This window comes from Herpailurus yagouaroundi, unplaced genomic scaffold (assembly GCF_014898765.1).
Source record: "Herpailurus yagouaroundi ecotype Mexico unplaced genomic scaffold, PumYag 191, whole genome shotgun sequence".
NCBI lineage: Eukaryota > Metazoa > Chordata > Mammalia > Carnivora > Felidae > Herpailurus > Herpailurus yagouaroundi.
The window spans coordinates 10,873,264-10,885,316 of record NW_024412422.1 but is presented as its reverse complement, the minus strand read 5'-3'; the positions used below and the strand labels follow the sequence as shown (position 1 = coordinate 10,885,316).

General features: G+C 38.3%; 1 protein-coding gene across 1 annotated transcript in view; it reads right to left on the bottom strand.

Moving 5' to 3' along the window:
- Positions 1-2,452: 2,452 nt before the first annotated feature.
- Positions 2,453-12,053, bottom strand: part of NAA25 (N-alpha-acetyltransferase 25, NatB auxiliary subunit) — an 82,160-nt gene continuing 72,559 nt past the window's right edge. Inside the window, exons 23-24 of the mRNA XM_040443847.1 lie at positions 9,345-9,491; positions 2,453-5,474 (exon numbers count right to left, since the gene is read on the bottom strand). Coding sequence (XP_040299781.1) covers positions 5,352-5,474; positions 9,345-9,491 — 270 coding nt within the window. The 3' untranslated portion in view covers positions 2,453-5,351. The remainder of the gene's footprint in view (positions 5,475-9,344; positions 9,492-12,053) is intronic.

The following is a 12,053-nucleotide window of genomic DNA, read 5'->3' as shown; positions in this document are numbered from 1 at the left end:
CTTTAAAACATAAAGATGGGCCCTTTTCTAGTTTTGAGTCTGAAGTGATTTGCATATGCCACATAAGTTAAATTTTCCCTGACACTTGGGTCAAATGGATTCCTTCTCTTTTCTTTAATTAAATAATATTGTGGCTCAAATGCTGCTAATCAGGTTGTAATGGAGGCTATGGAATGGCTTCCCAGAATCAAACAAATAACAATATCAAGGGAATTTGCAGGTAAGTTGGTTAAGCAAATGAGACCTTGAATCCAACATAAGAACCTGGTTCCGAGGAACTTGTAAGTTATCTCAAATAGTCCTTGGTAATTTGTGCCACCAAAAAAGTTGGCATCAGACTTGGTCTGGAAAGATTGATTGTTCCAAGATAGAATCTGAGAATTTGAACTTAGCCATCAAGACTAAGAAGAGCAGACTTGGGGATGGGGGTGGTCTAGATTTCACCTCATTTCATCAATGCTTAAGAATTTGAATCTTGTGCTCACTTCAGCACATATACGAAAGGGTTTGAATTTTACCCACCCCCTAACCTGCTAGGTAGTCTTAGGTAGTAGCCTTCTCTGTGGTAACTTTTTTTCTCATATGTGAAATAGTACATTGTGGAGAAATCCACTTTTACTGGGATATATGGAAGCTAGAAGTTGCAGGAAAGCTCTGTGCTCCAACAGCATAAACTGCTATAAGTATCCCACAAATAATTTTTTTCAATTTATTTTTTAATTTACATCCAAATCAGTTAGCATAGAGTACAATTATTTCAGTAGATTCCTTAGTGCCCCTTACCCATTTAGCCCATCCCCCTCCCACAACCACTCCAGTAACCCTGTTTGTTCTCCATATTTATGAGTCTCTTCTGTTTTGTCCCCCTCCCTGTTTTTACATTTTTGTTTCCCTTCCCTTATGTTCACGTTTTGTCTCTTAAAGTCCTCATATGAATGAAGTCATATTTGTCTTTCTCTGACTAATTTCACTTAGCATAACCCCCTCTAGTTCCATCCCCATAGTTGCAAATGGCAAGATTGCATTCTTTTTGATTGCTGAGTAATACTCCATGGTACATCTGTATACCACATCTTCTTTATCCATTCATCCATTGACGGACATTTGGGCTCTTTCCATACTTGGCTATTGTTGGTAGTGGTGCTATAAACATGGGGGTGCATATGTCCCTCTGAAACAGCATACCTGTATCCCTTGGATAAATACCTAGTAGTGCAATTGCTGGGTGGTAGGGTAGTTCTATTTTTAGTTTTTTGAGGAACCTCCATACTGTTTTCCAGAGTGGCTGCACCAGCTTACATTCCCACCACGAATAATTTTTATAAATATTTGGCTCATGGTTGTTTACCTTCCAGTTATTACTATGAAATACATCTCTGCATCGAGGCAGTGACAGCATCTAAAAAAAAAAGAAAAAAGTATAAACCTGAGCCCACCTTTTAGGTAAGGTTGAAAGTGGCAGTGAGGTACATCCAATTACACACCTTTTGTTAAAAGGGAAACAGCATCGGGATGGAGTAGCAGGCGAAAACATTTTTCTCAGGGCCCAGACAAGGGCATTTAATATTACTGGACACAAAGGAAACTAGGAGCTCCTCTTTCCACTGTATTGTCAGTGTGTGTCAACTTTGGATCCCAGCCTGTGGGCCCAAGTGCTTGGATAAATCATGTCATCAGTTTGCCTGAAATCTTCTAGTAACTTCTCGCTAACTTTAGAAATCTCATTCCTTCCCCTGACTAAAAAGTTAAGATTGCTCTGGATCCCCCTGCCCCCAACTGTATTTTCTACCTCAGTTCCTTCCCCCTTTCCATTCCTTTAAACCCAGCACTTGAGCCCATTTTTCCCCCTCAGTCACTGAAACATGGTCAGTAGTTCCTGCCATGGGGCCTCTCCACTTGGGTTCCCTTTTTGGTGCCTGACTCTTCATCAGTCGGGTCAGAGGGCTCTACTCATGTTTCAGGTTATCCCATATCCTGACTTACTTAAAACAGGGCTTACAAACTAAGGTTTATATTTCTTATCTTCTCCTCCACCTTGGCCACTAACTGGGACATACGCTATCATTTACCATTCTATCAACACAGCCTAAAGTGGAATCTGGCACATTGTAAAGAAGCATTCAATTCATATATGCTGAATTCATGAATGCTAGCATGAGGTACTATTTTTAAACAAAAAGACTAGTAGCCTTGAAATAAAAATTTTAAATTCACAAATACTACAATTTTGCCGAGGAATGTAACTCTCAGTACAAAACTGAGATGAATTACACCATTTAAAAGGTTGTGGCTTCAGGGCACCTGTAAGTCAGTGGAACATGTGACTCTTGATTTCAGGGTTGTGAGTTCAAGCCCCACGTTGGGTATAGAGATTACTTAAAATCTTAAAAAAAAAAAAAAAAGTTGTGGCTTCTAGGAATCTGAACAGAAATGACCCAGGCAGGTAGGCAACTTAAGATGGAAGTGTTTATATAAATTAACCCATCTAGTTTAATTTGCTATGTATGCTTCACGTAGTACTGAAGAAGGAAGAATATATACTTCCCATATTAATAAATGACATCAAATAAGTAGGAAGAGTTTCAATAACAAGGCCATAGATACATTGAAACCCCTTTTTATATTAAAAGTTTAAATGAAAGACAAATCCAGGTTGAACATAGTGATTGCAAAATATAATGCAATTTTGAACATTTAAAATTATGAAAATATACAAAATTGATGGGCAACACAGCTACGCATTTGTACATTTTCCATTATGTGGAGGACACTAAAAATTTCTCTATGTTTTATCCACATCAGATAAATGATTTAAACCAAATGTTTGCTTTGGAGAGTCTTAACTTAGGATTTCAGTAGTATAAAAAGCAGTAATTTTTCAGTCTGTAAACAGTAGTCGTGTTTTTTCTTTTTTTTAAATATCAATTTACCACACAAAAACAAACACAACAACAACAAAAAAAAACCCACACAAACCAAAAACAGCAGCAGCAGCAATGGGTTATTTGGGAATTCTCTTCAAATACCAATGACATACAATTGCTGGAGAGGGTGCTTTTTACTCATGTAAGAATATATATATATATATATATATTTTTTTTTTAACTGTACACAATTTATAGTGCATAACAGTTTCCAAAAGAACAGATCAATAAAAGATATTGGCCATTTCTGCATAATTTCATTCTTTTTACAATTATCTCAAAATGTAAGAGGTTGGATCTAATTGAAATGCTACATTTAGTAGGAAAATCAGCAAGTAACAAAAGAAGCATAACCTCGACGTAACATTATTTGTCACTAAAACCAGTAGAGGTCCCAGGTGCCCCTAGGCAAAAGACTAGTTAGGTAGACCACTGGAGTCAAGCACTGTCCCTGAGGACCAAAGCCAGCTCACTGAGCACACATATGCTAGATTGACCATGGTCAGTTAATAGACTTGTTTCATAGAGCATTTCTATTTCTATGTACAGTATTTTTGGATATTCAAAGAAGCATCATTTCAAGAACACATGTCATACACACATCCCCCACCCCCATACACACACCAAGTTCCATCTAAATAGGCAATAGTTTTACAAAATTATGATATGTTGTCCTTAAATTAGATTTGGAATCAATTAGAACTCTCAGTTCATCTTGTTCAAGGCAGTTCTTCCTTTTGGGATGGGGTATGACGGCTGTGGATACCAACTTAGATCAAAAAATAACTTCTTGAAACTACTTGATGGACTAGGATTTCCAGCAAGTCTTATTTTGAACAGATAATTTTGTAATTTTCTAAAAAATTTCCTTGGAAGTTTAAACAGCTATTTATCATCCTATCAAATTGTGAACCTAAGAAAGTCAAGATGAGGGGACAAAATACAATTGTTTTGCATACAGAGATTTTCCGAGCTCTCTTTTGTTGCTTTTAAAAGAAAAAAAGTATCACGTTTCACTGGAGAAGCATTGGAAATGACCTGTAAGGTCGTCAAGACCAATCAGTCCTCCATCAGATGCTTGAATTTCCTCATCAAACTCATGTCTTTGCTCTTACAGAATTATTAACTTAATGGTATTTGAGTAACAAAGACCAAAAACAGAAGCACAGATTCAAACACAAAAACTTATCAAAGTAATTGTATAAACTGTATAACATTTTCAAGAGCATTGTTTATCCTGTCAGACTGACCTCTGAAGCTACAGTCTTGGGGAGCTCCAGGTGTACAATGTAAACACCACCCTGGTGCAATTCTCAAGTTTGAAGAAAGCAGACTGAAAGTCAAACCCAATGGATAACATTTCTTTTGCCAGCCTAAAACTTAAAACCTAGATTAAGTCCATAATATACATTCCTTCCTTCCTTCCTCCCCAAACTCCCCACTTAAAAAACACTAAAGTATTAAATCTTTATTTTCAAGCATATATATATATATATATATATATATATATATATGCTTGAAAATATATATGTAAAAGCATATACATATATATATATCTCACAAAACCAATGACACTGGTATTAGACTCGCCTGCATAAATTATGTACACCTCTCTTCTTTAAAACAGTGATTCCCATCTTTCCCAAAGATGGATGAAAGACAGCAAGCTAGTACTCAGCAGGACCGTAAGTGGCCTGCACTGCTTTCCCCTCCATACAGCCGTAAGTTAACACAAGCCTATTTGTGATTTAACTCTCACAGGAGCTAGGATGGGGATGTCTTGGCTATTAGACTATTAAGCCAAACACTTGAGTGCCTGTGGTCTTCTGAGGGGCACCCTTCACTGACAGGTGCCTATGCCAAATTTCATCTGAGGCCCTTTGGGTACCTGCTTTGGATTCTGTGGGAGCAAAGCAGCTGAGGAAACCTCAAAACTAAACTAATGTGGAAAGGAAAGAGGGCCTGCTCCCAGCCATGGTCCCCCTCCACTGCTTTCTGCTTCCTAAGGCTCAAGAACCAGACCAAACACCCACTGCTATAATGGTAGGGCCATTCAGCTGCTCTGAGGTCAATGCTTTATGCTTAATTTCTATTGCTGCTTTTATAGGACACCCCTCCCCCCCACCAGGTGTTTCTGGCGATGGAAGGAAAGAAGAAAAGTGGGGTTCTCTTGTGGCTGCCATATGCATATGAACATGTATAAAAAGTGGTCAAACCCAGATAAGGGTCCTGCTTCCGGTTTATATACAATAATTTAATCAGTTGTATACATTTAATACCTAAAAAATTAATTCACAATCAAAGTCCTTCATGCATTTTATGAGGAAGTTCTGGATTAAAATGATGGTCAACCAGATGTCGCTTTTGCCTGGGAAGATGATGTCATTTTCTGCTGCAGAGTCATTGATGCCTGTGGTTCACACTTGCTTAAATTTTTAGTTTCTTTGTGGTCTCCAGTCTTTTCTTCAGCAGCTCACCAATTTCCAGAAGTGAGTGTAGATAACTGCTTTGCACCTTCCCTTGCACAGTCTTTGAAAATTTTCTCTCTTCCTACAAACGAGACAAGAATTAGTGGTCTTGCTCTGAAAGCATTCTCCCAGATTATAGTTCCTCTCACAGATGTTAAAACTACCAATGGCGCTCCTGGATGGCTCTGTTGGTAGAGCATCAGACTTCTGCTCAGGTCATGGTCTTGCGGTTTGTGAGTCTGAGCCCTGCACCGGGCTCAATGCTATCAGCACAGAGCCTACTTCGGATCCTCTGCCCCCTCTCTCTGCCTCTCCGCCACTTATGCACTCTCTCTCAAAAATAAATACACATTAAAAAAAGAAATTACAGGGGCGCCTAGGTGGCGCAGTCGGTTAAGCGTCCGACTTCAGCCAGGTCACGATCTCGCGCGGTCCGTGAGTTCGAGCCCCGCGTCAGGCTCTGGGCTGATGGTTCAGAGCCTGGAGCCTGTTTCCGATGCTGTGTCTCCCTCTCTCTCTACCCCTCCCCCGTTCATGCTCTGTTTCTCCCTGTCCCAAAAATAAATAAAAAACGTTGAAAAAAAAATAAAAAATAAAAATAAAAAATAAAAAAATAAAAAAAAAAATTACCATTACCTTTGGTCTCATGGCAAGTTTCATCAGAATACAGTGGGTCATTTTCAGTTTCAAAAAATGCAAAGAAGGCTAAAGCTCATCAGAGATGTACATTTTTCCATGTGATTCTTCACTAACGCTATTACTTTAGCTTTACTTTTTTTTTTAATTTTTAATGTTTATTTATTTTTGTTTTTTTTTAATTTTTTTTTTAACATTTTTATTTATTTTTGAGACAGAGAGAGACAGAGCATGAACGGGGGAGGGTCAGAGAGAGGGAGACACAGAATCCGAAACAGGCTCCAGGCTCTGAGCTGTCAGCCCAGAGCCCGACGTGGGGCTCGAACTCACGGACCGTGAGATGGTGACCTGAGCTGAAGTCGGACGCTTAACCGACTGAGCCACCCAGGCGCCCCTGTGTTTATTTTTGAGGGAGAGAAACAGAGTGTGAGTGAGGGAGGAGCGGAAAGAGAGGGAGACGCAGAATCCGAAGCAGGCTCTAGGATCTGAGGTGTCAGCACAGAGCCTGACATAGGGCTCTAACTCATGAACTGTGAGATCATGACCTAAGCCAAAGTCAGATGCTTAAACTGACTGAGCCACCCAGGAGCCTCTAGCATTATTATTTTTAATTCTTCCATCAGTATTCTCTGTTTTTTTTTCAACGTTTATTTATTTTTGGGACAGAGAGAGACAGAGCATGAACGGGGGAGGGGCAGAGAGAGAGGGAGACACAGAATCGGAAACAGGCTCCAGGCTCCAAGCCATCAGCCCAGAACCTGACACGGGGCTCGAACTCACGGACCGCGAGATCGTGACCTGGCTGAAGTCGGACGCTTAACCGACTGCACCACCCAGGCGCCCCTCTCTGTTTTAATTATACGAAGTGAAAAAACTGAGATTTCCGATTATTATCTTTCATATAGAAAAAAGGTAGAAAATTTATTACTAAGTAGTTTGAACATAAAATCACTAATATTTTGTTATGGGCTACACAAAATGGAAAAATTAATATTTCTGATTATTTCATCAGAAAACAAAAATGGAAATTTATTATTAATTTGGACATTATCATACCCACTTCTTAAAAGCATCAAATTTACCTCTGCCACCTTTTCTAGCGATAATATTGATAGGTCTCCCTCTATATTGACAAAGTCCATTGGTTCCACAGACCAAACAGCTTAAAAAAAAAAAACAAAAAAGAACAAAGCTTTCTGAGACCTACTCAAATATGTGAGTTAAATACTTACTGCACATTTTACAAAAAATAAAGGGATGGAATGTTCAAACAGAGAAAAAAGGAGACTGGCTAAGAACTAATCAGGCTTACATGAAATTGGCAGTATTGCAAAACCCTGAAGAAATCAGGTAAGCATACCTTATAGCCAAATAATACTACTACTCGAGACCTAATCTATCTTGGAAGTACACATGTGCATAAGAGAAGGTATATAAAATACATTTCATTCAGTACTGTAGTAAAAGTAAATATATATAAACAACCTAAGGGGCACCTGGGTGGTTTAGTCAGTTAAGTGTCTACCTCTTGATCTGGGTTCAGGTCATGATCTCACAGTTGTGAGATCAAGACCCATGCTGGGTGTGGAGACTGCTTGAGATTCTCCCTCTTCCTCTGCCTCTCCCCTACTTGCTCTCATGTGCTCCCTCTCTCTCTCAAAAAAACAAAAAAACTGAAATATCCAATGGCTACGATGCACTCATATTTGAATGTCATACAGTTGTTTAAAAGAAGCCTTAACAAATCTCTTGAATATAAGGTTAAGTGGAAAAAAAAGCCAAGTTTCAGAATAAAACAATGTATCATTTACTTTCCAAAACCTAACAGCTATTAGCGTATATTTTAAGGTTACATTAAAAGGTCTAGGCACAGACCAGTTTCAGTGGATACCCCTACAGAAGAGGAAAAGAACCAGGACTGGAGATGGTAGTCCAGAGGCCTTATGGATAGTTGTTTCAAGTTTAGAAAGAAAAGAAGGAAAGAGGGACGCCTGGGTGGCTCAGTCTGTTAAGTGGCCAACTTTGACTTGGGTCATGATCTTGCGGTTCATGAGTTCGAGCCCCACGTGGGCTCTGTGTTGACAGCTCAGAGCCTGCTTCGGATTCTGTGTCTCCCTCTCTCTGGCCCTCCCCTTATCACACTCTATGTCTCTCTCTCTCTCTCTCTCTCAAAAATAAATACATTAAAAAATAAAGAATAAAGAAATAAACCTAGTGGAAACTGAATTAAAAAAAAATTTGTTTTTACCCTAAAGATAAATAGCACTATATGGATCCTATATTTGGTGGCTGATGCTGCTGTATATGTATCATGACTTCAACAAAAATAGGCAATATAAGGCCATTATTATTTTGCTCACTATAATCCTATAAAATAGGTATTATGATTTTCATTATACAGATAAAGAAACTGAGGCCCAGAGAGGGTAAGCGACTTTCCCAAGGTCAAAAGATGAGGACAGAGTCAAGGCTCGAAAAATCTAAAGTAGCCCAAAGTTAAAGATAACCTTTAGAATACTCAAAATGAGGGGCGCCTGGGTGGCTCAGTTGGTTAAGTGTCCAACTTCAGCTCAGGTCATGATCTTGCGGTCCGTGAGTTGGAGCCCCACGTCGGGCTCTGTGCTGACAGCTCAGAGCCCGGAGCCTGCTTCAGATTCTGTGTCTCCCTCTCTCTCTGACCCTCCCCCATTCATGCTCTGTCTTTCTCTGTCTCAAAAATAAATAAACAGTAAAAAAAAAAAAAATAATAAAAAATAAAAAAAAAATAGAATACTCAAAATGATCAATCTTATTCCTCATGTCAGAGGGCAGACAGATCCTTTAACAACAACCACACAACCATCAACAGTGGCCTACTGTGCCTGTCATCTTTGTAGCGGACAGTCCTTCCCACATACCATGTGCTCTAGCTCTGCCAACGGACTCATGGTGCCCCACACAATTTACCTTTCTGCCTCTGCTCTGTGCCTTCTGTTTCAGATTCCTTTCATCCATTCCAGTCTGCCTACTGAAAACTTACTAATCCTTAAATGTCCCCTCGCCAGTGAGACTCTTTCTGGCCCGTTCCATTTCTGTGCATATATCATATCTCCAATTTAAAGTAGTTTTTGAATATATCTCTCTAAAGCCAGGTTTTTCGATCACTGTATTTCTATGAGCATTTACCCAACAACAGCGAGCTCAATAAAACTATATTTATCTGCTTATTAACATTCTCAAAGATACCCAGCAAAGCCCAACCACATGAAGCAATGTGACATTCTTTCAAGTTTGTGACCTTTAAGATTATTATTGCTGATCGCCTACAGTCTCTTACCAGCGAGAGAGAAGTATCTTCTAAAATAAGTTCTTCAAGTTTAAGTGCAATTAGATGTGTTTCAAGCCCTTTAATGTGATCCACAACATTGGAAATTAAAGTCTGAAGCCCAGTAACGTAGTCTTGGAAACTGGTAAAGATTGGTGGCTGGAAAAAAAGATTTTTTAAAAGATGAAAGATTATCAAACATATTTCCTTCACTCATATCACATAAGCTATATTAACTTCATGCTATAGTTTTACTTAATGCTATAAATAGTAACAGGGATGGATACAGTTTTGGATATTAAGACAGTCTCTCTAAAGCAAGGTAAATTTAATTGGCACCAAATAATGCTAATTCAGAAACAATGACAAGCATTTTTTTAAATGGGGAACTAGAGATGGAAAAACCAACAGAAAATATCTTAGTTGGTTATTACTCAACTTCAGGCTGGTACTCTTCTGGAACACTAAAGAAGATGAAAGAAACCAAAACTTCATTTCTCTATATGTCACTGAGATTTCCTCTAATGTTAACAACAGAAATATAACAGAAATCAGAGTTTTCTAAGTTCTAATAGAAAACATAATGGGAGACAACAGCCAAGAAAATTCTGAAAAAGAATGGTTATGTAGAATTTGCCCTCATATATATTAGAGTAGATCATAAAGTTACATGAAATCCAGATAGTATGGATATATAAGTAAGGGGATAAAAAAGTGAAAAGAAACAGGTCCTAAGATAAAACTGAAGAATATAAGGGAATTTAAATGAATTTAAGGGATGCCTGGGGTGGCTCAGTCAGTTAAGCAGCCAGCTCTTGGTTTTGGCCCAGGTCATTATCCCAGAGTCATGGGTTTGAGCACCACATGAGGGCTCCAAGCTGAGAATGGAGCCTGCTTGGGATTCTCAATCTCTCTCTCTCTCTCTCTCTCTCTCTCTGCCGCTTCCCTACTTGCACACACACGTGAGCTCTCACTCTCAAAACAACAACAAAAAAACCACATAAAATAATAATAAATAATAAATAAAAATAAATCAATAATAAAACAAAACAGGGGTACCTGGCTGGCTCAGTTAGTAGAGCATGTGACTCTTGATCTCAGGGTTGTAAGTTTGAGCTCCACACTGGGTATAAAGATTACTTAAAAATAACATCTTTTAAAAAATAAATTAAGTGAATTAAATAGTTAAGTACCAAAATAAATTCCAGGTAGATTTAAACTTAACTTTAAAAAATCCACCCAAGTACCAGAAGAAAATTTAGGTAATGGTTCGTGTAATCATAAACTGAAAAGGCCTTTCTAAACATTACACCAAGCTAAGAACTATTAAAAAAAAATATTTTTAGGGGTGCTGAGTGGCTCAGTGGGTTAAGCATCTGACTTTGGCTCAGGTTATGATCTCACAGCTTGGAAGTTCCAGCCTGTGTGGAGCTTTGTGCTAATACCTCAGAGCCTGGAGCCTGCTTCAGATCCTGTCTCTGTCTCTCTCTCTGTGCCCCTCCCCTGCTCACACACTGTCTCTCTCCTTCTCTCTCTCTCTCTCAAATATAAACATTAAAATATATATATATATAATTACTATGTTGACCAAAAAAAATACTCAAAAGACAAATGAAAAGAAAAATTTGCATCATATAGGATATAGAGTAACATTATTAAGACCTGAATAGCTCAAAACACATCAAGAGAAAAAATATTACTACCACAACAGGAAATCTGGGCAAAAAGATGAACAAAAAAGACATCAAAGAAATCCCAGAAACATATGACAAAATTCAAAAATCAGACAAACACAAGAAACCTGGCCAATCAATTAGTAAGGCTAGCCTTTGACTCAAGAAGTTTTCCTTGAAGGTTCAACATTTTTTCTTTTTTTAAAGTAAACTCTACACCCAGTGTGGGGCTTGAACTCACAATCCTGAGATCAAGAGTCATGCATTCCTCCAACTGAGCCAGTCAGGCACTGCCCCACCCCCCCAACCCTCCACTCAATTTTTTTTAAATGCAAATGAGAAAACAGGGAATACCAATGTTTCATCATATAACCATTTAAAGTAATGAGATACATCTACGTATCTCCTGAAGAGATGCCCAGATAACCTGTTAAATGAAAACAAACACAAACAGACAAGTTGCAGAACCTCCCATAGAGCATAATTCTGGTTTGTTTGCAGTGGCAATTACTGGTTGGTGGGAATATGGGTGGTCTTCATTTTATTCACACCTTTAGGTTACTTTGATGATCAGAAATATACAAAAGCTATTCTCATTTTTAGAAACTAGAAAAGCAATAACTATAACCCACCTCCATCCCAATCCAAATACGAAAAAGCTATTTGACACAGTTGAAGAGCACAGGCTTTCATCAGAAGAGAAAGTAACAGAGCAACTCTGTTCTATGCCATCAAACTTAACACTCATGATATGTTAAATTACATTGGGGAAAAAAAAGACAGGTTTCTTCATTACATCCTGCTCCAAATAGAACTACCCTTTGTTTCTGAATGAATAGAAACATCCAGCAAAGCAGTGTCAAATCTAAAGAATTCCTGAATTGTTACTGAATTATGCAGGAAGTCAAAATTACTACTAAAACCATCAACATTAAAAAAAAAGTCAACATTTTCAAATGACAATGGTTGCTATGTTGCTACAGTGAACAAAAATCTCCCACCTAGGATAAATGCAAACATTAATAAAATAGCATATCCTGCACAGAAT